At 33.8% G+C, this 25,008-nt stretch overlaps 1 protein-coding gene across 4 annotated transcripts in view; it reads left to right on the top strand.

The window, feature by feature from the left end:
- PCM1 (pericentriolar material 1) overlaps positions 1–24,773 on the top strand; it is an 86,455-nt gene extending 61,682 nt beyond the window's left edge. For 3 of the 4 annotated variants that reach the window (XM_069484911.1, XM_069484910.1, XM_069484909.1), the window contains one exon: positions 2,497–3,129. In XM_069484911.1, the coding sequence (XP_069341012.1) occupies positions 2,497–2,517 (21 nt within the window). In that variant the 3' untranslated portion in view covers positions 2,518–3,129. Of the gene's footprint in view, positions 1–2,496; positions 3,130–3,416; positions 3,538–3,962; positions 4,122–4,373; positions 4,511–10,295; positions 10,431–13,604; positions 13,803–15,408; positions 15,469–15,742; positions 15,879–16,159; positions 16,321–19,319; positions 19,393–19,916; positions 20,174–22,463; positions 22,557–22,641; positions 22,757–24,469 lie in introns of those variants that run through there. The other variant, XM_069484907.1, reaches the window with a different exon arrangement.
- Positions 24,774–25,008: the final 235 nt, after the last annotated feature.

Genomic DNA, 25,008 nt, shown 5'->3' with positions numbered 1-25,008 from the left:
AATTAATACAAGGTAAATCAAGTCTTTGGGTAAAAAGGAAGCCTAGACCAAAGAAATTCATGTAGGGGAAAACAAGTAATTTAATGTATTCTAATCGATGGAGAAAATTTTGAATGGAGTATAAAGGACCTGGAAATGGAGGACTTGAGTGGCGAGGAGAATGGTAAATTCAGTAAACTTTGCCCTCCAGATAGCACCTAGCACATAGTTGATTAAATGAATGACAAAACTGCTAGCATACTGAGGAGATAATGTGCTAAGGATTTGGGAATCACCTTTTTAAAGGTTAAAATCTTGATTTTATTGTAAAATATTGTATATGGTCCTGGGATAGCAAATACATTCTTTTTTATGACAACTCTTGTACCTGGAGATTGATGGGTAAAAGTATATTGATTAGTAAATATCTGCTGTAGGTAGAGAGTTGGAAGGATATTACTGTGTTTCTGCCCATTGTTGAAATGTTAACACAGTAAGTTTTTTCTGAAACAACAGTGTTTTCTCAAAAGATTATCTTGTCTCTTTCAGATACAGTAATTTCCTTATAAGTACTCAGACTTTCTGAATTTTTGCTCTTTAGTTTATACTTATGTTTAAAACAACATTTCCTCATATCGTCTTTTCTGCTTAAAATGTTTTCCCACTAGGCTTTAACTCCTGTACTACTATGATCATAAACCTCTGTCTCAAAACTACATAGTATTAATTGACTCTACAGTGCCCTATATAAATTAATATATGTAATTGTTCCTTTTGACTAATTGTTACTATAACTAATTAAAAATCGTATACTAATTTTTGTGGGAAATGTGGTCCAGCTAAATACATAAAAAGTAGATGTTTTATTAAGATTTGTTGGGCAATGAAATGACTTGGAAGAAAATGAACAGTCTCCATTCTCAGACATATTTTTCAGTTATTTATAACCTTAACTCCATTGCTTTCCCTTTTATCCAAGTTTCACATAGGCAGCATTACTTCCATTTATTTTAAAAGATTTGAGCACATTGGTCTGTACCATCAGTAGCACATTTTGAAAATTGAGGTACAATTTAGGATAAAGTTAACCTGAGAAGGTTTTAAAGTTAAATGAAATTTAAAGATGCTATAATACTGGATAATTAAGGACTTGGGATAAATAATTGTACTTAGTATTACTTTTAAATAACTAAATCAATTCTTTAATTTTTCTTCTAAAACTTAAATTCAGCATTAATATCACCATTTTCCCTTTACTAATGCCATTTAATCATCATCAGCAGCACAACGTTCGGTGTTTGTACCCATAGCTCTAGAGCAGAAGTGTCCAGTAGACCTTTCCACAGTGATAGAAATGTTTTGTGTCTGCATTGTCTAATACAGTAGCTGTTATTAGCCACATGTGGCTAGCAAACATGTGAAATGTAGCTATTGTGACTAAGGAACTAAATTTTAAATTTTATTTAATTTAAATAGCCACATGGTTAGTGGTTACCATATTGGATAGATCTGGAGTCTAATTTTTGTGCTTGTAGGGCAAGGCCCTTTGAACTCAATTTATGGATCTTTTATATACACATTTCAAGGTATGTAAGAGTCTTGCCCAGGGAAGAGAGAAATGAAAGTGAGAATGGGCATCTGGGAATTAAAAGTTGAGGACGGAGTGGAGGAACTGAAGTTTAGAAAGAAGAAAGAATACTTTGCATCTTCTACTTTAGATGTAATAAAATGATAAAAGCACATCCATAAGAGCAACAAAATGGTTTGCCTAGGTCTTAAAATATGTTCCCTAATGCCTGAATTTCCTTTAATCAGGGACAAATCTTTTATTTCATAATTCAAGATAGAATACTTAAAAAGATCAATAGCTAGGAGAAAGAAATAATTGTGAAATCAAATCAAAATGTGAGACTTCCCCTACTCCTCGTCACACTATATACAAAATGAGTTTGAAGTGACTTAAAGTTCCATAAAAGCTAAAACTAGAAAACTTCTAAAAGAAAATGCAAGGGAATGTTCATTCCCTTGACATGGGGAAAGATTTTCTAGGATACAGAAAGCACAAATATAAAAGAAAAAAATTAATAAATAAGACTTCATGAAAATAAGAACTTTCTGCTTTTCAAAAGATATTATTAGGAAAGCATAATCCCAGTACATATATCTGACAAATATCTTGTGTCCGGACTACATAAAGAATTCTTACAATTCAAATATAAGACAAACAACTCAGTAAAGAATGGGCAAGTGATTTGAACAGGCACTTCATGAAACAAGATGTATGAGTGGTTAGTATGCAAATTACAACCATACAAAATACCAGCTTACACCCATGAGAATGGCTAAAATGGTTAAAAAGATTGACAGTAAGAAGTGTTGGTGAGAATGTGGAACAATTAGAACTCTCACACTACTTGTGGGATTGTAAAATTGCACAGCCACTTTGGAAAGCAGTTTGGCAGTTTCTTATAAAGTTAAGCATAAACTTGGCATGTGACCCAGCAATTTCTCTTCTAGGTATTCATCCAAGAGAAATGAAAACATATGTGCACAAAAATACTTGTACACTAATGTTCATAGCGTCTTTAGTCATGATAGCCTCAAACTGGAACATCAGCAGATAAATGGATAAACTGTGGTATATCCATACAATGGAATACTATTCAGCCATTAAAAATAACGAACTTCTGAAGCACACAACAACATGGATTAATTTCAGAAACAGTACTGAGCGAAAGAAGCCAGACACTGAAGAACATTTACTGTATAGTTCCATTTATATTAAGTTCTAGAATCAGCAAAACTGATCTACAGAGATAGAAATCACTAGTGGGGTGTGGTCGAACTTGACTGTAGAGGGTTGTGAAAAACTTCCTGGGCTGATGGAAATGGTCTTTATCTTAGGGAAGCTGGTTACATGAGTGTACACATTTGTCAAAACTCATCGAATTGTACATTTAATATGGGTGCATTGTATATAAATTATATTTCAATAAAGTTAATTTTTAACAAAATATGAATGATGTCATGTTTTTGTTCTGATATGAGACAACCAGGTATATATACTAAGGTACTAGACATTATTATTAGAGTTTGGAGATAGCAGAATGTCCATGAGGTTATAAAAATAACTTAAAATGTTAACTTTGCCAATTTAGAATTTAATCATTAGCTGGCTCTGTATATTTTGAACTACATAATGACAGATGTTCTGCAAGGCTACTTAATATTTTTATGTTCTGTGACTCTGTATTCAACCTTTAATAACTTTGGTTATATCATAATCTTGTTTGGATTTTGTGTAACTTATGAATATCTCTTTCAGGTGTATAGTTTTGTGCAAATACTTAGTTTCCCTGTTAGATCCTTAATATTTATTATAAAATTTTTAAAATAAATATTAGTGATTTTTGTTTGTTTATTTTACTATAACTTAGGAAACTTTTGAGAAGAACTTTGAAAGAGAAACAAATAAAATAAGTGAACAAAATGATGCTGATAATACTAGTGTCATGTCTGTATCTTCAAATTTCGAGCCTTTTGCAACAGATGATCTAGGTAAGCACAGTTTTTTATAACCTTAAAACACAACTTTAAGTTGATCCAGTACGGTCTTTGAACTGCATTGATAAGGAAACAAAAGTCTAAAAAGGCAAGATGTGGTTGAAAGAACATGGACTTAAGTGTCCATCAGTCTAAATTCAAGAATATTAACTCTTTTACTGTGGCCCAACAATCTAACCTTTCTGACTCTGCATATACTATAGAAATGGGGACGTTACGTACCTTGCTATGTTCTTATGAAAAATATATACATATGATAATGTATATGAAATGCCCAACTAGTATAGTGTCTGGAAGGAACTTACCAAAGCAAATTTTCCTTCCTTACGTTGTGACATTGTTTTTTTATTAATACATTTTGATGAATACATGAAAAAGTCTGCTTTACGTATTCTAAAATATTTTTGTTCCGAATGCAGGCAACACTGTGATTCACCTAGATCAAGCATTAGCCAGAATGAGAGAGTATGAGCGTATGAAGACTGAAGCCGAAAGTAACTCAAATATGAGATGCGCCTGCAGGATTATTGAGGATGAAGATGGTGCTACTGCTGCTACTACAGTTAATAATTTAGAAGGTGTGTGCTTTATTGATTAGAAGTAATAATCATAATTCCGTATAAAAAATTTAAAACCCTACCTGATATATAACAGTAATTTTATTACTGCTTTCTTTTAGTTGTTAGGGGTAATAAAACTACATAAATGTTTCTTTGTGTTATTTTAGCATAAAATCATCAGAATTTAGTGGTTAAAACTTTTCATAAGGACATATGTATAATGTCTTAGGCTTTGTTTTTGCTAATGTATCATTTTCTTTTTAAAAATAGAAACTCCTATTATTGAAAATTATAGTTCACAACCACCTATCAGTGAAGTTTCTACTGTCCCATGTCCTAGAATTGATACTCAGCAGCTGGACCGGCAAATTAAAGCAATTATGAAGGAAGTTATTCCTTTTTTGAAGGTAAGCATTAATTTTTTTGAACAAATAAACTTTCTGTGTTTTGTTTTTTGATTCATGTAAAAGGCTTCATTGTAACAATTTCTGACAATACAGGTAAACAAAAGGAAAAAAACTGAAAATCACTCGTAATTTTCTTACCCAGCTATAGCCCTGTCAGCATTTTGTGAGCTTTTCTGTACTGTTTTGTACACATACATGCATATTCTGCTTTTTTTCATTTACTGTACCATAAACTTCTTTCTAAATCATTATTTTTCTCATATTTTTTAATGGTTATACAATATTCATACATTATTCATTCAAAAATATTTGTAGACTTACTATTTTATGCCAGGTTTTGTGGACATAGCAGTGAACAAGTCAAGGCCTTTGTGCACATGGAGTTTACATGCTAGAATAGGAATACAGACTAAAATAACATAAGTAAATATAAGACATATAAGTAAATGTATATCAGATAATGATACATACCATGCAGAGACTTAAAATTTGATGATATGATGGTGTCTGTTTTAGATTGGATAGTCAGGGAAAGCTGAAGAGGGAACATTTAAGCAAAGATATGAATAAGGAGTCAGCTTAAATCAATATCATTCTAGACAGAGTAAAAGGGCCTGACGGTAGGAATTAGCTTGGCATGTTGAAATAACTGGAGGAAGGCCTGTATGGTTGGAGGAAGTTTGTGAGATTAAGAGATTAAGTTGAAGAGGGAGGCATGGGCTGGGTATGTAGAACATTATAGGCCACGATTAGAAGTTTGAACTTTGGAAAACTCCTTGAAGGTTTTAAGCAAGAAAGAAACAAAGTCTGGTTTGTTTTGGGTGAATTGATTATACGGGGTCAGGAGTGCGATGAGATCAGATGAGAAATAACAGTAGTTTAGCCAAGGGCAGCAGTAAAGGGATATATTGTGGAACTCAATGGGTTCTTTTAATGGTTAGCGTGTTGCGAGATAAGAGAAAACTGGCTGGGAGGAAATAGGATTTACTGAAACAAAGAAGGCTTGGGAGAAGGGAGAGATCAGGAGTTCTATTTTAGAGTTTAAATTTGAGTTGTTAGTGAAACATGTAAAGACGTTAAGTAGCCATTTGGTTACTCAGTTAATTCCAGGCACAGCTGGAGATAGACATAGGGTAGTTTATAGCATATAGATGCCCCTTACAGCTATAGCATTAGATATGAGAAGAGAAAGGGACCTAGAACTGGGACATAGCATCAGGTGACCCAACATTTAGAAGTTGTGCAGAAGAGCAAGAGCCAGACTTGACCAAGTCTGCCAACAGGTAGTTATGTTGATTGCTGCTTTGAGTGTTGAGTATTCACAGAATAGAATTTTCTGTTAATGATTTTACCAGTCCCTATTGTTATACATTCATGTTTGTTCTGATTTCTTTTTCACTATTATAAACACTTCTTCGATGATTTAACTAAATTTAAAAATATATTCACTTTTTTAAAATTCTCGTGGTCGGTAACAATCACTTTTATTTCTTTAGAAACAATTCTTAGACATAGAATTTCTAGCTCAAAGGGCATGAACATTTTTAAAGCTTTTGATACATACTATATTGTCCTTCAGTAAAATTAAGCAGTTTATATTCCTACCAATGGTAAGAATATCAGACTGGTAAGCAGTACTATTACTTTTGTTTAATAACATTGATTAGGGCAGAGAAAGAAGTGTGCGAAAAATGGAATAGGAAGACAGAACTACTTTCTGAGATGGCACTCTTTGCATTCTAATTTAAAATGACATTTAAAAAATTAGAAATTAAAAGTCAGTGTTCTCTTTTCATCCAGATATGGGAAACTACAAAATACGTTGTCATTGGGCTCATTTCATACAACCTACTTGTACTTTGACAACAGAGAGTTGCTTCTTTGCACTTATATTTCCTCCTTCAGTGGAAGTAATTGCTTTCTTTGGGATATTTTGAGAGAAGAGAGATCTTTGAGAAAACAATTGTTGAAACTGCTTTTTCTGAAGATACAGCAGACTATCTGACTTTATAGTCAAGAGGAGAAATAGGGTCATCTTATTGCGTGCCTAAATTATTCCATGTAAAAAACAGAAACACAGCGTTTTTTTGAGCAATTCCAATAGTTCCTAAATGGTCTTAACTGTCTGTTTGCTACATCTTCTAAACTTTTAGCTCTCATGCTAGACTTGTTAGCACTTTTAAAAAGTGTTTATATTAATGGCACTTGCTTGCATTAATACATACCTCTGCCTAGAATGCTCTTCTTTCGACTACCTGCATGGTTTTTTCCCTAGAACACCTCAAGTCTTTGGTCACGTATTAACTTTTTGTTAAATAAACCTCCCTTTTACCCTTTACCTGCTTTTCCCTTATCTCCATAGCGCTTGCACTTCGCCTTGTAACCTATTTAATATTTGCTTATTTATTTCATCTGTCTCTCCCTGCTAAAATATAAGCTCTATGGGCCAGGTGCAGTGACTCAGGCCTGTAATCCTAGCACTCTGGGAGGCCGAGGCAAGAGGATCACTAGAGCTCAGGAGTTCAAGACCAGCCTGAGCAAGAGCAAGACCCTGTCTCTACTAAAAACAGAAAAATTAGCCGAGCACAGTGGCTTGTGCCTGTAGTCCCAGCTACTTGGTAGGCTGAGGCAGGAGGATCGCTTGAGCCTAGGAGTTTGAGGTTGCAGTGAGCTATGATGACGTCACTGCACTCTAGCCAGGGTGACAGAGTAAGACTCTGTCTCAAAAAAAAAAAAAATGTCTGATGTTTGTCTCTGTGATATCAGAGATAGTCATCTCTTTTGGTTACTGAGAAAAAACAGTATGTGCATATATTAGGCACTCAGTACTTACTGGAAGAATTAATAAATGAATGGATGGACCCTTCACACCTCAATTGTGTTTTTCAAACTAATCAGGTTGTTTATACTCTATAAGGTACAGTGTGAAAACCACTGGCCCATAGGATAAAGATCAGGGTCAGCATCACTCACAAAACCTTTTACCTCTTGGTCCCAGCCTCTTAACTATTCCTTCCCATGTACCTTGTGTCCTACTTGACGTTATTGAAAAAGGCACATTGCCCATGTTATTTCCTTTGCCTAGAATCCCCTTCACCCTCTTCTCTGGCAGTTAATCTTATCCCTCAGAAGCCTGTGCAGATGTAATTGCCTGTCTTTACAGGCATAATTCCTCCTTTTCTTCACTGTTCCTGGGGTACTTGGTATATACCCTCATTATAGCACTTATGACAAAGGATCATAATTATTTGCATATATCTTCCCACTAGAATACTATCTCTTCGTACTTACCACCCAAAAAGGACTTGAGACAGGGTAGAGAGAATTTGAGGAGATAGAGCATAAATAAGTTTTACCAGTTCTGTGCATTTCTCTCCTGTTACTTATAAATATATATTTGCAAAATAGAATATATACTCTTATGAGTAATAAAAATATAAATATTTTTATAGATAGGTAAATATTTATTTAAGAGTTTGAAACCATTGCTTCAAGTGAATTGACTTAAATTATCTAAGTTACGGCTTGCTTTCATCCCAGGCATAAAGTGTTACCTCTTTTGCACTTTTATTCTTTCATGAGTAATACAATGAATACTTATAAACATGTCTTTTTTTATTAAATTAGGTATATTTGTAGTAATATTTATTTGTTATGTACAATTATTTTCTAAGGGTTAAAAAATCTAAATGATTTAACCTTATGATTAGGGAATGCAGCCTTCAGTTAGGAAATTTATTGCATTTAATATTTTGTGTCTGATTTGGTGGTAGAGTTACTTAAGACATATGTTCTGCTTAGAATCTATTAGGTGATAAGACATTTAATACTTGAGTAAAATAGTTTATGAAATGTTCAAAAAGTCATGAGTTTAAAAGAATTGCAATCATTTTTTAAAAGTAATCTTTCTTAAATGTCTAAGATATTGGGAAACATTAATGATACTTTATCTGGCTAAAGTCTGATGACACTACTAGAATTGCTACAGTTACCTGAAACACAAGACTTATCTTGACATATTCCTTAAAATCTGAATTGTTCCTCTTCACTTCAACTATATAGCCCTGATTTAAGTGATATTTTATGAAGATTTTCTTAGTAATTCAGCATTTCAGAAGTTTCTGAGGCCAAGAAAATGAGTAGAATTAATGATCTGATTTTAACTATTTTATTTATTTTGTCTCATTTTACGTTAGATCTTGACTTTTTTATAGGATTATAAAAATTCTTTTTTAGTTATACCTAGTCAGCATTACACACAGTTACCTAAGTTAGACTTATCCTGCTTTCGCCAGTCAAAAATGGACTCTTTTCCCTAATAGCAATCAGTTTTATTGCTCTCCAATAGCATAACCTTATTTTATACCCTTATCTTTTGCCTGGGCTACCTGTCATAATAGGCAAGAAGCAGGTGTTTACTAATCAGGGTCATAACCAAACTCCTTAGCCTTCAAAAGGCTTCACCAGTGGATCTGGTATATTTTCCCCACTGTCCATCTAGGTACAGTCACTTCAAATTACTCAACAGTTCCTGTATCTGCAGTTACTTTTTCACACATGAGCCTTTTGTACAAGTTGTCTCCTCTCTCCAAGATATAAAATACTCTTTTTTCTGCCTGGCTGAAATAGGACTTCTTCAGAGATATTTGTTGTTGCCTCTAGTGTGCTCCCATAGCTCCTTACGGCACCTGATGTGTGCTTTTTGTGTATTTATTTGTTCCACAAGTAATGTCTCCTGTGAGGTAGCCTCTATATTAGTTGATAAATAAGAAACAGTCCCTGCAGTTAAAAGTATTATCTGCTAGATAGCACAGAGCTTGTAGTGATTAATTCTGTGTTAATATATATCTGATCCCTCCCCTAATATTTGACTCTTTGAAGACAGAGACCGTTTTTTGTTTTTTAAAAGTCACCTGTCTTGACACATGAATTATTTTAAATTGAACTTAATTCTAAAGAAGGGACCTTAGACATCATCTAGTTTGACCACCTCATTTTATAGGTTTGTATAGTGGGGGAAAAAGAACTGAGAAAACGTTATAGAAGTTGCTTAAATGAATTTAGTAGCAGAAGAGGGATTAGAACCTTGAGATTACTTAATATAGATGATTTATAGACTCACCTCAAAAAGTTAACCATGATTTGGATTATTTTATAGTTCACACCTGCTTCTAAAGGAAGATTAAGAAGAGATTGGCCTGAAGTGGCTTGTTACGAAAGTTAGGGGGTGATGTTGACCCTCAAGACGTTTCATAATATCTAGAGACATTTTTAGTTGTCAGGATGATGTGTGGAGGGGGCGAGGAGGTGTTACTGGCATCTAGAGATTAGAGGCCAGGGTGCTGCTAAACATTCTGCAGTGCACAGGACATCAGTGGTAAAGAGGTTGAGAAACCCTGAGTTAGAAGATAATAGGGAATTTGGTAGAAAGTGAGTATGGTTGTAAGAGTAGTTGAAATTAACTGAACTGCAAACAAGAAGATAGTCAAAATAGAAACTATAGCATGGGTAATTCTCCTTAAGGTACAAAAAGGAAGTGATGAAACGTACTGGATTAGCCAGATCTTTTACTGGCTATTATCTGCTCTGGTGTGTCAGAATTGCCAAACCTCTCTCAACGTGTGTAGAGTGGGAGTCTGGCTTTTCTTATGAATATATATTTCTAAACGTATATCTGAAAATTGAGAAGCATCTGTGCAAGAAAAATAAAATTTCATGTTATATGGATTAATATTTTTTAAACAATAGGTAAGTTTATATCCTAACCAACTAGGATTTTTCTCAGGAGCACATGGATGAAGTATGCTCTTCTCAACTTTTAACTTCAGTAAGACGCATGGTTTTGACCCTTACCCAGCAAAATGATGAGAGCAAAGAGTTTGTAAAGTTTTTTCATAAACAGCTTGGAAGTATATTACAGGTAAGAGTTTATACTTTTATGACTTACCACTATGTACCATATGGTTAGGGTTTTTTTGGTGGTGGGCAGTTTTCTGACATTACGTGATTTATTCAGGTAGGCATTTGGGAGATGATATTTTAATACTTTCTAGGTTAGTCCTTTAATTGGGTAAAAAAAAAAAAAATATGTATTAGGACCTGTCTGTATCTTCATATAACTTGATCATCTCTAAGGCATGTCTCAACTCTTACAAAATTTGATTGGTTTGATTTTTCTTGTATCTAATGAGAACATTTTAAGTTTGAAATATTTACAAAGTATTCTGTGACTTTTTCTAAAGTAATTTTTGACTAATCTGGGAAATTTTGGAAGCCAGAAATCAGCTACTAATTGTAGAGACTTTTTAAGCTGTAACAGTAATCTTATATTAAAGCAGTGGTTCTCAACTAGGGGAGATTTTGCCTCCCAGGAGACATTTAGCAATGTGTGCAGACATTTTGTTTATCACAGAAAATAGGTTGAAAGGAGGTAGGGAGGATAGAGGGAAGGGCAGGTACTGGCATTTAATGGGTAGAGGCTAAGGCATCTTGTTAAATATTTTACAGTACATTGGACAGTACCCCACAACAAAGAATTATCTGGCCTTAAATATCAATAGGGGCAAGGTTGAGAGATCCTGTGTTAATAAGTAAGGTTACCTTATTTACCTCATATAACAAATATCTTTACTTTTATATCTACCCAAATATTTCCCCATTGAGATAGTTCAGTGATGTGTATTGTTACTCCAAATTAGATGATACATTTTCTTTTCATCTATATTACAAAATTTTCTTATGAAACATCCACTTATTTCTGTTTCTGTGTTTACAGCTGATTAGAGATACAGCATTATCACTGTTTAACTGTTTTAAAACCTAGGCTTGATGCAAATTTCTGTCAATATAATTTTCCATTTTGTTAGTATTAAGACTAAAGTATACGTTCAATATTAGTTCCTAAATTGTCCTCACTTTATTTAATCTAATACTACTAACACATAAGGAATATAAGACATTGATGGTGGTGTGCATGTAGGAATCCTTTGAATAGAATTCACTGGCAAAATTTACTTGCAGAAAACTGAAAGACTGTGGAGAAGATCTTGTAGAAATATCTGAAGTATTAAAAATGTTTAGGATAACTTTTACATGTATTTTTATAAATTTCAGTAGCTAGTTTATTCCTATAGAAAGAAATAACTCCATTTTAGAATGAGGCTGAAAGAGAAATTATTTATAATTTAAATATTTTTTATCAAAATCCAGTCAGCCCTTCCTCAGTTTTATTTGCTGTTATAATTGTGAGCAGATCCCAAAGCATTAATTTGGAAATAAAAGTCTAAGAAAGTTTGACTGCTTTTCCTTTACCCCATCCTGATATTTTCACAAGGGGACATACTTGAAGAATAAAGTAATTTATATTAAATATTGCCCAGAATATTGAAAATTTTAAAGCTTAAATTACTATTGTCTACATTTTCCCTTCTGAAAACAGTTCAAGCATTTCTTTTCACCAAGCACCCAGCATATGTACTTCTTCCTATGGTAATACTAGGTAAGCTAGTCTTTTGACAGGGGAGAGGAACAGACATTGAACATCATAGTCATTTGCTTGTTTTTTAAATAGCATAGTCTATATTTTTAGGAAGAAAGAAAAGAGAAGTGATTTTATAAAAAAAAATTTTTAGAATATAGTAGACTTGTTTACTTGAGGATTGTCAATCTTGAATAATCAAAAGGGTCAGAATCTGGTTTAAAGAGAGTTTATGCACAAAGTTTGAGGAAAGCCACCTGGGAAACATAGATTCCAAAGAATGGAACTTGGTGTTTCCAAAGTGTAGAAGTTTGGGATCATTTATGTAGACAGTGTTTAAGGAAGCATAACAGGATTTCAACATCTTTTTATGTAAGGCTTAATGCATAGCTACAACGATATGATAAGTTGAAACGGTTTTTTTCTTTTGTGAAAGGTATGTTTAACATTCCACACTGAAGATGCAGCAGTCATGGGGGCTTTGGTGCCTTCTTGTCTGAGTTAGGTATAGGACAATAAAGGAGGTAGTTAATCTATACCAAAGATCAGTGATTAGAATGGGGGGAGGTCTAGTCTCTGGTTTCTCCGAGTTATTAATATTTACAGAACAAGAACAATGAGGGAAGAGAGTTAATTAATAAACTAAGAAACAGAAGTTGCAAACATGCTACTCAGTCTCCAGGGCTTCATTTCCTCCTTGGCACAATAAATTTAGAGGATCTTGAAATTTTATTTTCTTTAATGTGATTCTTTCTTTTTTTTTTTTTTTTTTTTTTTTTGAGACAGAGTCTTACTCTCTTGCCCGGGCTAGAGTGCCGCAGCGTCAGCCTAGCTCACAGCAACCTCAAACTCCTGGGCTCAAGCTATCTTCCTGCCTCAGCCTCCGGAGTAGCTGGGACTACAGGCACGCGCGCCACCATGCCCGGCTAATTTTTTCTATATATATTTTTAGTTGTCCATATAATTTCTTTCTATTTTTAGTAGAGACGAGGTCTCGCTCTTGCTCAGGCTGGTCTTGAACTCCTGAGCTCAAAGGATCCACCCGCCTCGGCCTCCCAGAGTGCTAGGATTACAGGCGTGAGCCACCACGCCCAGCCATGATTCTTTATTTCAACCTGAATAGAGCTAAAGTTTACTTTTAAATTGATTCTGAAGAAAAATTTAAATTAAAATGACTGATTGGCTTATGTGAAATAACAGCCTTTTAAAAAGTACTCTATTGGTACCATTTAGATATGGAAGACTTTGTATTTTCCTCTCATGTCATTTATTACTGTACTGTATGGAAGCTTTCTTGGGATTAAGAATCCCCTGTCTTACTCATTTATGCCCACCAATTATATTAGGTAGAGGCTAAACTTACGGATGACCACATCTATTCTTTTCCTTCCCTGTATATACTCTTTAAGCAGAACTAGCAAGATTCCTGCTTAGTAATATTCTTTATACTGTTAACTTATTTTTCCTTAGGAATCTTAGCTATTAGTTTTGAGTTTTTCAATACTTAAAAGTAATAAAATTGTTTTCCTCTACATAGGTATTGTTAATCATCTGTATTGCTCTACCCACAACTGAATTTTACTATCATCTTAAACTTATTTGGTCTCCTTCGAATAGGATTCACTGGCAAAATTTGCTGGCAGAAAACTGAAAGACTGTGGAGAAGATCTTCTTGTAGAGATATCTGAAGTGTTGTTTAATGAGTTGGCTTTCTTTAAGCTCATGCAAGATTTGGATAATAATAGTATAACTGTTAAACAGAGATGCAAAAGGAAAATAGAAGCAGCTGGAGTGATACAGTCTTATGCCAAAGAGGTAAATAACATTCATTTGATTTTAGGATAATTAGCACATATGTATAGTTCTTGATCATTATTAATAATAACCATAATCATATTGTACCTCAGCAAAAGTAAGTTATTTTTAGTAATCAGTCAGATTGTAAATTAGTACATGTGCTAGCCACATACAGAATCTCAGGAATAACAGCACTGGCTAAAGATCAGGAATACAGACCAGAATTGATGCTAAATGTACGTTGTCAGATAGCCAGTTCACATTATTGTCCCTTATTCAGACCTCCAAAGAGGAGAGGAGGACTAGGATCCTGCTGCCTGCCATATATATTTTCTGCAAATATATATTACCCAGAGGTCACTCCCAGCCAACACACATGCTTGTTTATTAGTTAGGGCTTTGGTTGCATATCCCTGTAGTTTGTTCTACACTGTCACATTAGTCTTGATCACGTGTGAAATTGGTGAGTTTATTCCCCCAAACTTGAGGCATACCAGCAGGCTTTTCCCCTAGATCTGCACCCTTTTCTTAACCCTCTATTATGAGAGGGAAAGCAAGCCAAGACCCAGACAGAAAAAGATAGCCATTCTTCCTTAGAATCAAAAGTAAACAAAGTCAAGCTATCTATTTCACACTTGCCATGTTTATATTCTAGATATAAGTAAATTAATTTCAGATAATTTTAGCCTTTGCTAAGAACTTGAAGAAAATAAAATGTCATAATACCATAATAAATGATTGGAAAATAATATAACATATCATAATAAATGATTGGAAAGCAGTCTCCTTTCAGGCTACTTTAGATAGACAGTCTCATGAGGCTCTTTGAGGGGATGAAACATGAGGTAAGACGTGAAAGACAGAAAATTCATAATGAAGATAAAAGGGAAGAGCATTCCATGTAGAGAAAACTAAGTGTAAAGGTTCTAAGGCAGGAGTGAGCAGTTTGGAGAACAGAAAGCCAGGGAGGGCAGGAACACATTACATGCTAAGAATGTAGGAGATGAGGTAACAGAGGTAGGTAAAGTCAAATTATGGGGCCTAAGAAATTGTGGGAAGGGCCTTTTGTTCTAAGTATGATGGAAACCCATGGGAAAGTTTAAAATAGAGGAATGATGTAATCCCATGTGCAGTTTAAAAGATTTGTCTGGATACCATATTGAACAGAGATTGTGGGTGAGTAGAGATGGAAGCAAGGAGACCAGTTGTTAGGCTGTTGCAGTAGTTCGGGTAAGAAATGATAATTTAATGTCTTAGATTAGTGTAATTGAGTCAATTAATATGTGGTTAATGATAGTAACCAAGGCTGTTCCTAATTTTCTGGCTTGTGCATCTAGGTGAATGAAGTGTGATTTACTGAGATTGGGAAGACTGAGGGAGGATGGGGTTTGGAGAGAAGGGAATCAAGATTTTTGTTTTTGACTTGGTAAGTTTGAGACACCTGTTCGATAGTCAAGGAGTAGTCAGGTGTACAGTGTTGGTTTTGTCTTGTTTTTTAAAAGATTTAAATAAAAGAGTTGAATTTACATTTTTAAGAAAGCATTCAGCTCTTTAGATAATGGTTTAAAGTTTACCGAATACCTAAGTGTATTGCTAAATTGTGTTTAATTGATTTGCTTTGTAGGCCAAAAGGATTCTTGAAGATCATGGCTCACCTGCTGGAGAGATTGATGATGAAGACAAAGTATGTGCTAATTAATTTTTGCCTAAAAATAATGCTTTTGAAACACAGTATTAAATAATTTTAGTAGCTTTTACCTTAGTGTTTGAGAGCAGTGTACATCATCAAATGTCTACTCTTTTAATAAACCTTTTTCTTTTAAAAACAAAACTAGATATCAGAATTGATTTTTTTGTACTTTTATTAGACAATGATGATTATTTTTATGATAGACTTACTATAGACCTTTTTAAAATGTACTTTAAGGAATTAATTACTCAAATTTATTTGTGACTAGGACAAAGATGAGACTGAAACAGTTAAGCAAGCTCAAACATCTGAGGTGTATGATGGCAAAGGTCCCAAAAATGTAAGATCTGATATTTCTGATCAAGAGGAAGATGAAGAAAGTGAAGGATGCCCAGTGTCTATTAGTAAGTTAAAGGCTCTGTACTATGTTCGTATATTAGTTCTTTGTAGATCACTTATTGGAAGAGTTTGGCAGACTGTAACAAGTATAGAATTAAGAGTCAAAGAACTCTGATTTTGAATTTCACTGGCTTTTCTTTCTGCACCACAGTTTTCTTGTACTTACTGTTTTAAGGATTTCACATATTGTATGTAAAGCACCTGTGTCATGCGGGAATACGACAAATGGTAGCTATTAAGATTTAAGTACTGAAATTTGCTAAAAATTATGTATTACTCAACTTAGATTTGTCTAAGGCTGAAACTCAGGCTTTAACTAATTATGGAAGTGGAGAAGATGAGAATGAGGATGAAGAAATAGAAGAATTTGAAGAGGGCCCTGTAGATGTGCAGACTTCACTTCAGGCTAACACGGAAACTACAGAAGAAAATGAACATGACGATCAGGTATTTCCATTGTAGACCAACATACCTTTCACCAGCCTTATTTTAACTACTGAAAGCAGATCCTTCTGAAAAATGTCAAAATTTACATTTTCCTCATTATCATTTTCACGAATACAAGTCTCAATATGCTTGTTAGAATCTGAAACACTAGTTTATTTTTATGTTCTTCAATGTTTAACTTTAAAAGCACTTTAATCTCTTATATTTTTCTTCTAGTCATACATGGAAATAGTATGTAACAAGAATGAAATTATTCCATTTCTTACCTCCACCTCATCCTGCCTCATAGGCAACACTTTGTACAATTTCTTCTGCTGTTACCTCTGTATTTCTGAATAATATGCACACGTGTGTGTATATGTCTTTGGATTAAATCCATATTTAACCAAATATTTAGAGTTAACCAAACTGTAAATATTACTGACTGCTGAACCAAGTAAATATTGTTTATTGCCTAGTCTTATTTCTCTCTTGAGTTTAATAATTGTCCCAATTTTTTATTTACTCCATTTTCCTTGAACATATACCCAAGTCTTTGCTATATCCTCTAATAGCTGTATAACCTCCCAGTAGAATTTTCTACGTGAATGAAATTTGTCATTTTTTTCCTTCCTGATGCATTCCCACTTTCTGGTTCATTCCCGATTTGTCTGTTCCTTACACCTACTGAATAGCTGTCAGCCTAGAAATCTCCTTATCATTTTTCTTTATCTCTATTCCTGGAATCCACTTTTTATCTTTGTCTTTCTTGGTTTATTGCTTTACTTTAGTGTCGCACATCCCAGTAACTTGCTGAGAAAGAGTGCATAAAATATAAATATTTTGAGACTTTATGTGTCTGAGAAAATCTTCTTCCATGTTGAAAATATTTTCCCTCAGGTCTTTGAAGTTACTCCATCTTTATCTAGTTTCTGGTGTTGTTGAGAAGTCTGATGCCTTTATTAGTTCTCATCCTTTGTTCACAGTGGTCCCCCCCTTAGTCACAGTTTTTCTTTCCACCGTTTCATTTACAGGCAGTCAACTGCAGCCTGAAAATATTAAATGGAAAATGCCAGAAATAAAAAATTCATAAGTTTAAAGTTGTGTGCCATTTTGAATAGCATGATGAAATTTCTGGCTGGCCCACTTTGTCCTGCCTGGGATATGAGTCATCCCATTGTCCAGCATGTTCACATTGTATACGCTACCTGCCCGTCAGCCGCTTACTAGCTGTTGAGGTTAACAGATGGACTTTCACAGTAGCACAGTGCTTGTGTTCAAGTGAGCCTTATTTGACTTAATAATGGCCTCAAAGTGCAAGAGTAGTGATGCTGGCACATTGTTATAATTTTTCTATTTTATTATTAGTTGTTGATCTCTTACTGTGCCTAATTTATAAATTAAACTTTATCATAGATAGGGAAAAACATAGTATGCTCCCATGGTTGAGAGGGGACTATGGTATGTCTTATTTTTCCTCCCTAGTGTATTTTTCCTCCTGGAATTCTGAAATTTTACAGTGATATACACTGTAGTGGGTTACGAGTAGTTTTTAAAGTCTGTATTATGTCCTTTGGTTTGGTACATTTTCTTTTATTTTCTTTATTCCACACCATTTTCTCTTTTCTCTCCTGGAATTAATATTATCAGACGTTATTAGCCCTCATGCGATGGTCTAATTTTCTCTTCTCTTCCTTTTATTGTCCTTAATTGCCTTACCTTTTGTTTTACTCTCTGGGAGATTTTCTTGACCTTAACAGTTGTATTATAGGAAATTATTTTTATTTTAGCTGTCATATTTTTAATTTATAAACACTTTTTTCTTTTTTTTCCCTGATTGTTCCATTTTTATAGTGCTTTTTTATTTTATGGAAGCAGTATCTTCTTTTATCTGTCTAGAGGCTTTCTTCAAATATGTGCTGAACCTTGGTTGTTTATAGTAAAGAATGATGTACCAAAAAGTGGGTTGAGGGTTTCTTGGGCTTCACTGCAGGGCATTTGGGGGAGAGCCAGCATTTTCATAGAAATTACCAAAATGTCAGAATCTATTTGTGTTCCCTTTGGGGTGGTTTAGATTCTCCAAAGAAGGATCTTCTAGTCTTCTGCCTGCTATATATAAGCTTGGTTTCTGGTATTCTGGAATTAGATGTGGGAATAGGGTGAGATCCCACCATTATACAGACTTGCACTAAATTCTTCTGTTTTCAGTATGATACTTCATTTGTGCCTTCTGTACCCCACCCCTAGTCCCAGTTGGCCCCCAGGTCTGAGGCTCACCAGTTTGATTCTCTAAAATATTATTATAATCTCAATTCTCTAAAATATTATTATAATCTCCCATTTTATATTGAAGTTGGAGCAGGGAACCCAGATGTCCACATTTTTCTTAAATAGTTCTAAACAACTACCACCACTCCCCTTTCATCACCAGCCCATGCCCCGCACCATACTCTGTTCTTTGTTGATCTGATACTTCCAGTTATGAGGTGAAACACAGTTTTTGTTCCATTCCTCTGCTGAAGGCATTTAACTTTGTTAATCTTCTCCTCCTCCTACTTAGTTCCTTTCCCATTCACTTAATGTCTACTTATATATGTGTCTTGTAGTTTCATTTAAGATAGAGTCTGAAAGAAATAATAGAATCTATTTTATTCTAGCTCTGTGTATTATTTTGAGGTTGTTTAAGAAATAAAGGAAACCTTTTTTACTTAGCCATCTTGAAATTGCAGCCAAAGCCTCCTTCTTGAAATACTTTTAAACGATATTTTTTAAATTCTCTTGGGGCCAAGGATAGTGGCTTATGCCTATAATCCTTTGGGAGGCCAAGGCAGGAGGATCACTTGAGGCCAGGAGTTCAGGACCTGCCTGGGCAACATAGTGAGACCTCGTCTGTAGCAAAAGAGAAAAATTCCCCTTGTATGAAAGTCTCTGGTTGGACAAAAGCCACACATGAGTAACCATCTCTTTATAAAATGACCATGTATTTTAGACCCTACTATTAAAAATCTTTTTCCTTCTAGATTCTACAACATGACTTTGAAAAAACAGCAGAAAGCAAAAATGTCCCATCAGAACAAGAACTCACTAGTAAAGGTAAATTTAAATAAGTATTCAATTTTAAGATTATTGAAAGTGCCCTTTATGTACTTAAAAGCTAAAAAACTCTAAATGCTTAGCAAATGTAAGTTTGAAGGCACTTTGGACCTGATGTAAATCCTTTGTAGAAAACATAAGGAGGCTTTGTTACTGCAAACAGCAGTTAAAGAAAAGTCAACGAATATTTTCCTGCACAGAAAAATTCTGTAAGTAGCATCTTTAGGTACAAATGTGGGGGATTTAAAAAAAAAAAAAAGCAAAAACGTATTTGTGGGGGTTTTATTCCTAAAAGTCCTGATTCATTAGAAATTGGGTGGATTTTAGGAATCTAATTTTTGAAACATCCCCAGATGCTTCTAATTTACTAAATTTGGGAATCATTGATAAGAAAAATTTGTAGTTATCTTTTCTTTTTGGTCTTAAATATCTTGATTACTCTCATTCTTGCATATTGTAATAATGGAGGGTAAAATTTAACACTGTTGCATTACACTAATACTAAGCATGTCTTTTGATGACAGATGACCAAGATAACTCTCCTGTGAAACCCTGTTACCTCAATATCTTGGAAAATGAGCAACCTTTAAATAGCACTGCCCATAAGGACTCGCTTACTACTGTTGATTCATCTAAACAGCCTAACCCTTTGCCATTACCTTTAACTGAAATTGAAACCTTAGTGCCTAGAGTCAAAGAAGTTAAGTCTGCTCAGGAAACTCCTGAAAGTTCTCTGGCTGGAAGTCCTGATACTGAATCTCCAGTGTTAGTAAATGACTATGTAAGTATCATTTACATTTCCAAGTTTTTCTGCTTTTCATTTCTGTGCGTATTTCTTCATTTTCAGGTTAACATTTTCAGCATATAAACTAAACTCCATTTTGTGTGTAGATTTAGAACCTTTTGTAACATTTTTTTATTCATACTTTAAATTTGAGCAGAAGGGAGATAGTGAATTGAGATCACCATCTCAAAACCTACAAGCTGTTCTAGTTTTTATAGTTTTGAGAACCTAAGAAATGAGTTGTAGGTGGCAATTTTGAGAGAGTTCAAGTTATCTGAAATGATAATGATACATGAATCATCATTTTTCTTTTACACTACCCATTCTTGACTTCCTCACTAAATCTTTGATAAACCTAAAGGTTTGCATTTGGGCTGTGAAATAAAACAATTTGACAGCAGTAGAGTCCTTATCTCTACACAGTAAATGAGAGAAAGATATGTTAGGAAATACACATTTGTGGAAATATTAAATGAAAATTAAAATGGAGACCAGGCTTAAAAAATTCCTGATCAAAGAATTCGAAAGGCCTTAAAAATAGCCTTAATCTGGCTTAAATTGCAAATATGAACAAAACTTAACTTGGATCATTTCTGATAAATGCTTATGTTAGCAGTAAACACTTAATCCCAGCCAATCATAAACAGCCAACTAACATAATTATGTGACTAGGAACTTCCAACTAGGTACCTAAAACAAGGAAATTTTATAATGTAAGCCAATCAATTTATTTTGCTTCTGCATTTTCCCAATAAATACTTTCGTCTGATGTTTTGTCATTGGAACATTAAACTTGTTTTGGTCTGGTGTTTCCCAATTCATAAATTACTTTTTACTCAATTAAAGTCTTTAAAATTTTATTGTGCCTCAGATTTTTCTTCAACAGTAGGGAGTTTGTGAGTTTAGTTTTACTCTGGACCTTTGTTTCCACTAAATCTTATAGTAGGTAGGTTATCTTTTTGGATCCTTGTGCTGTATATGTTTTACATGATTTACTTTCTCTTATCAGCAAATATGAAAAGATTTATAACAGTATTTAAACCAAGGTAAGTACTTTTAGGTTTAAGGAATATGCTTCATTTTTAAAAATTTTCAATTTGTAAATATATTTACAGTTATGATTTCATAATTTCTCAGAAAGGTAGTTTTTAATGTTTCAAAAACATTAATAGAAAGAGAAGCTCTTTAACTGTTTTGTTTGCCTCATTACCAGTAAAATGATGCATTTAAAACTCGTGAGAGTTACCTGTTAGATTTATGTATGTGTGTATGTATGTATGTATGTTTTTGAGGCAGAGTCTCACTCTGTTGCCCAGGCTAGAGTGCAGTGGTGTCATCATAGCTCACTGCAACCTCAAACTCCTGTGCTTAAGTGATCTTCCCGCCTTGAATTCCCAAAATTCTAGGATTACAGGCATGAACCATCACATGTGGCCAGATTTATTCTTATTATTTGATCAGTGTGTAGAGTTGCTGTAGAAGACATTCAATTGAAATTAATTAACTTGAAGTTAGATTATAGAGACTCTTGAATTTGAATTTTAGGCAGGGATCCCTACTGAAGGCTTTTGTGCAAGAAAGTGAAATGGTCAAAGTTATATAGTCTATGAAGATAAAGCTAATGACTCTGGAAGATATATTGTCAAGAAAGATATGTTAGGAGGCTCTACTATTATATAAGCATGAAATACGAGCTGAATGAGAATAGGATGGGTGAGAAATATTGTAAGAAAAAAGAAAAACCTAACATTTCTTCTTGGGTAATTGGTAGAGTAATGATACTATTAAAAATGAGAAGGGAGAAGTAGGAGAAGAAAAGAATTCAAGTTTAAGAAAGGCAGTTTGTTTGAGGTGTTCACAAAAGGAAGTTACTAAATTCATATCTCAGATTTCTAATAGAGCCTCATCAGAGTTGATATATTGAAATGTTTGTAAATGTTTGCTTATATTCTGCTGGATACAGCTCTGATGTAGTCTATAATTATTTTAACCCTCAGTATAACTACTATTTCTTCCTTTAGTGTTTATTAACTGGCTCTTTTTTTTGTTAAAATGAGAACAAAAAAGCTTGACAGTATGCTCACAGCTATGACATGTAGCCCTTCCTTAGAAATCTATGTTTCTGAATTATTTATGGAGCTGAATAGAGAAGAAAACCAAATATGGATAGAATTACTGATAAATGGTTTTATATTTAAGAATCCACTTTATTTCTTGGTATGGATGACTTTGGTTTAGATCCAGAGTTACAGTGCATGTTTTTCATTAAATATGATTTATCTTACAGGAAGCGGAATCTGGTAACATAAGTCAGAAGTCTGATGAAGAAGATTTTGTAAAACTTGAAGATTTACCACTTAAACTGACAATATATTCAGAGGTATTGGCTCTCTTTAAACTTATCTGTATATAACACATATTGTTAAAGTGAAAAATGATTTGTATTTTTAATTTTCATTCCAAAGGCAGATCTAAGGAAGAAAATGGTAGAGGAAGAACAGAAAAACCATTTATCTGGTGAAATATGTGAAATGCAGACTGAAGAATTAGCTGGAAATTCTCAGACACTAAAAGAACCTGGTAAGAATTACTAATTTTAACCTTATACTGAAAAATTATTGAATCTCAATTCTATTTTGTTTTGTTTTTTAAATGTGCTACTAGTACCTGGGAAATTTAAACCAAATATTGGAAAAAAAGCATAATTCTGTAAAAATTTTAGTTCAGCTGTATAATTTATAAAACATCATTGTCAGATGATTTTTTTCTATTTTTAAACTCATCAGCTTTAGCAGAGTAATATATGCATACACATTATTTAAGAAAGAAAGGAACAAATAATTAATGATAAATACCAAAAAAAACCTACTTTTTAAAATGATTTTTTAGTTCTTTTGGAGGAGAGTAAATATTTTATGATTTTTCTTAATGTTTTAAATTCAGATAATAATGTCTCTTACTCTCTTGTGACAAGTATGTATTTAGTCCTACCTCTTCTCCTCCTCTCAGTGTTTGTATTATTTTTGGTTATTTTTTTTATCGTTATTTTAAATTTATACATTTTTCTAGTTCCGTCAACTTTAGTCATTACCCCTCTACTTCTCCTCTCTCCTTCCTTCCACCTTCTCTGTTCACCTGTACCTATATTCTTACGTTATTAAGGTTATTAAAGTAATACTTGTAAAGTACACTTATATTTACTTTTAGCAACTATAATAAATGTTCTGCACTTTTTATGAGGATGATTCTATATAAATATTCATTGTAAGCCAAGCAATAATCCCATATTTTTTCCTTTTCGAGTGTGATAGCTCAACCTCTGGGCAGCTTTCAGAATGTTTCTTGTATCAAGGTCAAAGGATTTTCTTTTTGTTATTTTCCATCAATTCATCAATTGATTAAAAGCATATGATATTTTCTTGTTTTGTTTTTCTTGGGAATAGGGTTAGGAGAAGGACAGACCATTCAGATATCAAATCTTCAGTGAATTCCCAGTTTTCAGCCCAGTTCTGCCTGTTAGAATATGATCCCCATCTTAATGCAGCCTCTTATAGTGCTTCTAGGTTGCAGCTTCCTCTGCTCTCTTTCAGTATTCCCCTCTCTGCTTTGAGCATTCTAGTAATGCGTTGATATCTTCTGTTTTCTGTTTTCTCAGAACTACTCTTCTTTTGTTGATCTAGATTTATTCTTTTTTACAGTTTTTTTTTCTAGTGGAGTTTTTTACAGAGACAGGAAGTATTTTCTCAGTCTGCTATCTTTTTTTTTTTTTTTTTTTTTTTTGAGACAGAGTCTTGGTCTGTTGCCTGGGCTAGAGGGCTAGAGTGCTGTTGTGTCAGCCTAGCTCATAGCAACCTCAAACTCCTGGGCTCAAGCAATCCTTCTGCCTCAGCCTCCCGAGTAGCTGGGACTACAGGCATGCCTGGCATGTAAAAATTAGCATGCCTGGCTAATTTTTTTTTTTAATGTATATTGTTAGTTGTCCAGATAATTTCTTTCTATTTTTAGTAGAGGCAGGGTCTCGCTCTTGCTCAGGCTGGTCTCGAACTCCTGATCTTGAGCAATCCTTTCACCTCGGCCTCCCAGAGTGCTAGTCTGCTACTTGAAACCAAAACTCTCACGTGTTCTTTTTTACTGTGAGCTATCAGGGAATTGTTTTAGCAAGCTAAGTCAAGATTTCCTATAAAATAACCTGAGATTAAAAGTAAAAGCTTTAATGGAAGAGAACAATGTTAAATTAATTTCTAGTAATTCAATAATAATTAATAAGGCATTAATTATTATTCTGTTTTTCAGAAACTGTGGGAGCCCAAACTATATGAGATATCTTCAGAGGCTCATCTAACTCTCTTTCTTTACATAGTCAATGCATATTTGAAAATGATACTAAATAAACATCTGTTTTGATCTGTATAAAAATGTAAATTAGTTTGACACTGCATTTTTGATAGGTGTGCTAATTTCTGCCCATGGTAGTTTAAAACATCAGAAACTGAATTCTGGACAGATTTAAGCCTTGATACACTGTGTAATTTTTCTTTTTCCTTTTTGGTCTTCATTCTTTTTTCTCATTGTGATGTTTGATAAAGTTATATTTAAAATGTAGTTTTAAATAAAGTTCGGACTTATCTATAAAGTATCTTTTTCGGAAATTATGTTGAATTCTATATAGCAAGTCAGTGTTCTATGTATAGTTTTAGGCTATTCAGAGAAGAGCAATGGTTAAGAGTTAGAGAACTGTATTATTTATTATAAAGCCCAGCCATTAGGCAAGTCTTCCAAATAATGCCAGTGTTGCTGCTATGGGGTCTAAAGTTCTTTTAGAAACCTGCAGA

Source organism: Eulemur rufifrons, chromosome 12 (assembly GCF_041146395.1).
Source record: "Eulemur rufifrons isolate Redbay chromosome 12, OSU_ERuf_1, whole genome shotgun sequence".
Lineage (NCBI taxonomy): Eukaryota > Metazoa > Chordata > Mammalia > Primates > Lemuridae > Eulemur > Eulemur rufifrons.
The sequence above is the reverse complement of the archived record's forward strand: the minus strand, read 5'-3'. Positions and strand labels throughout refer to the sequence as shown.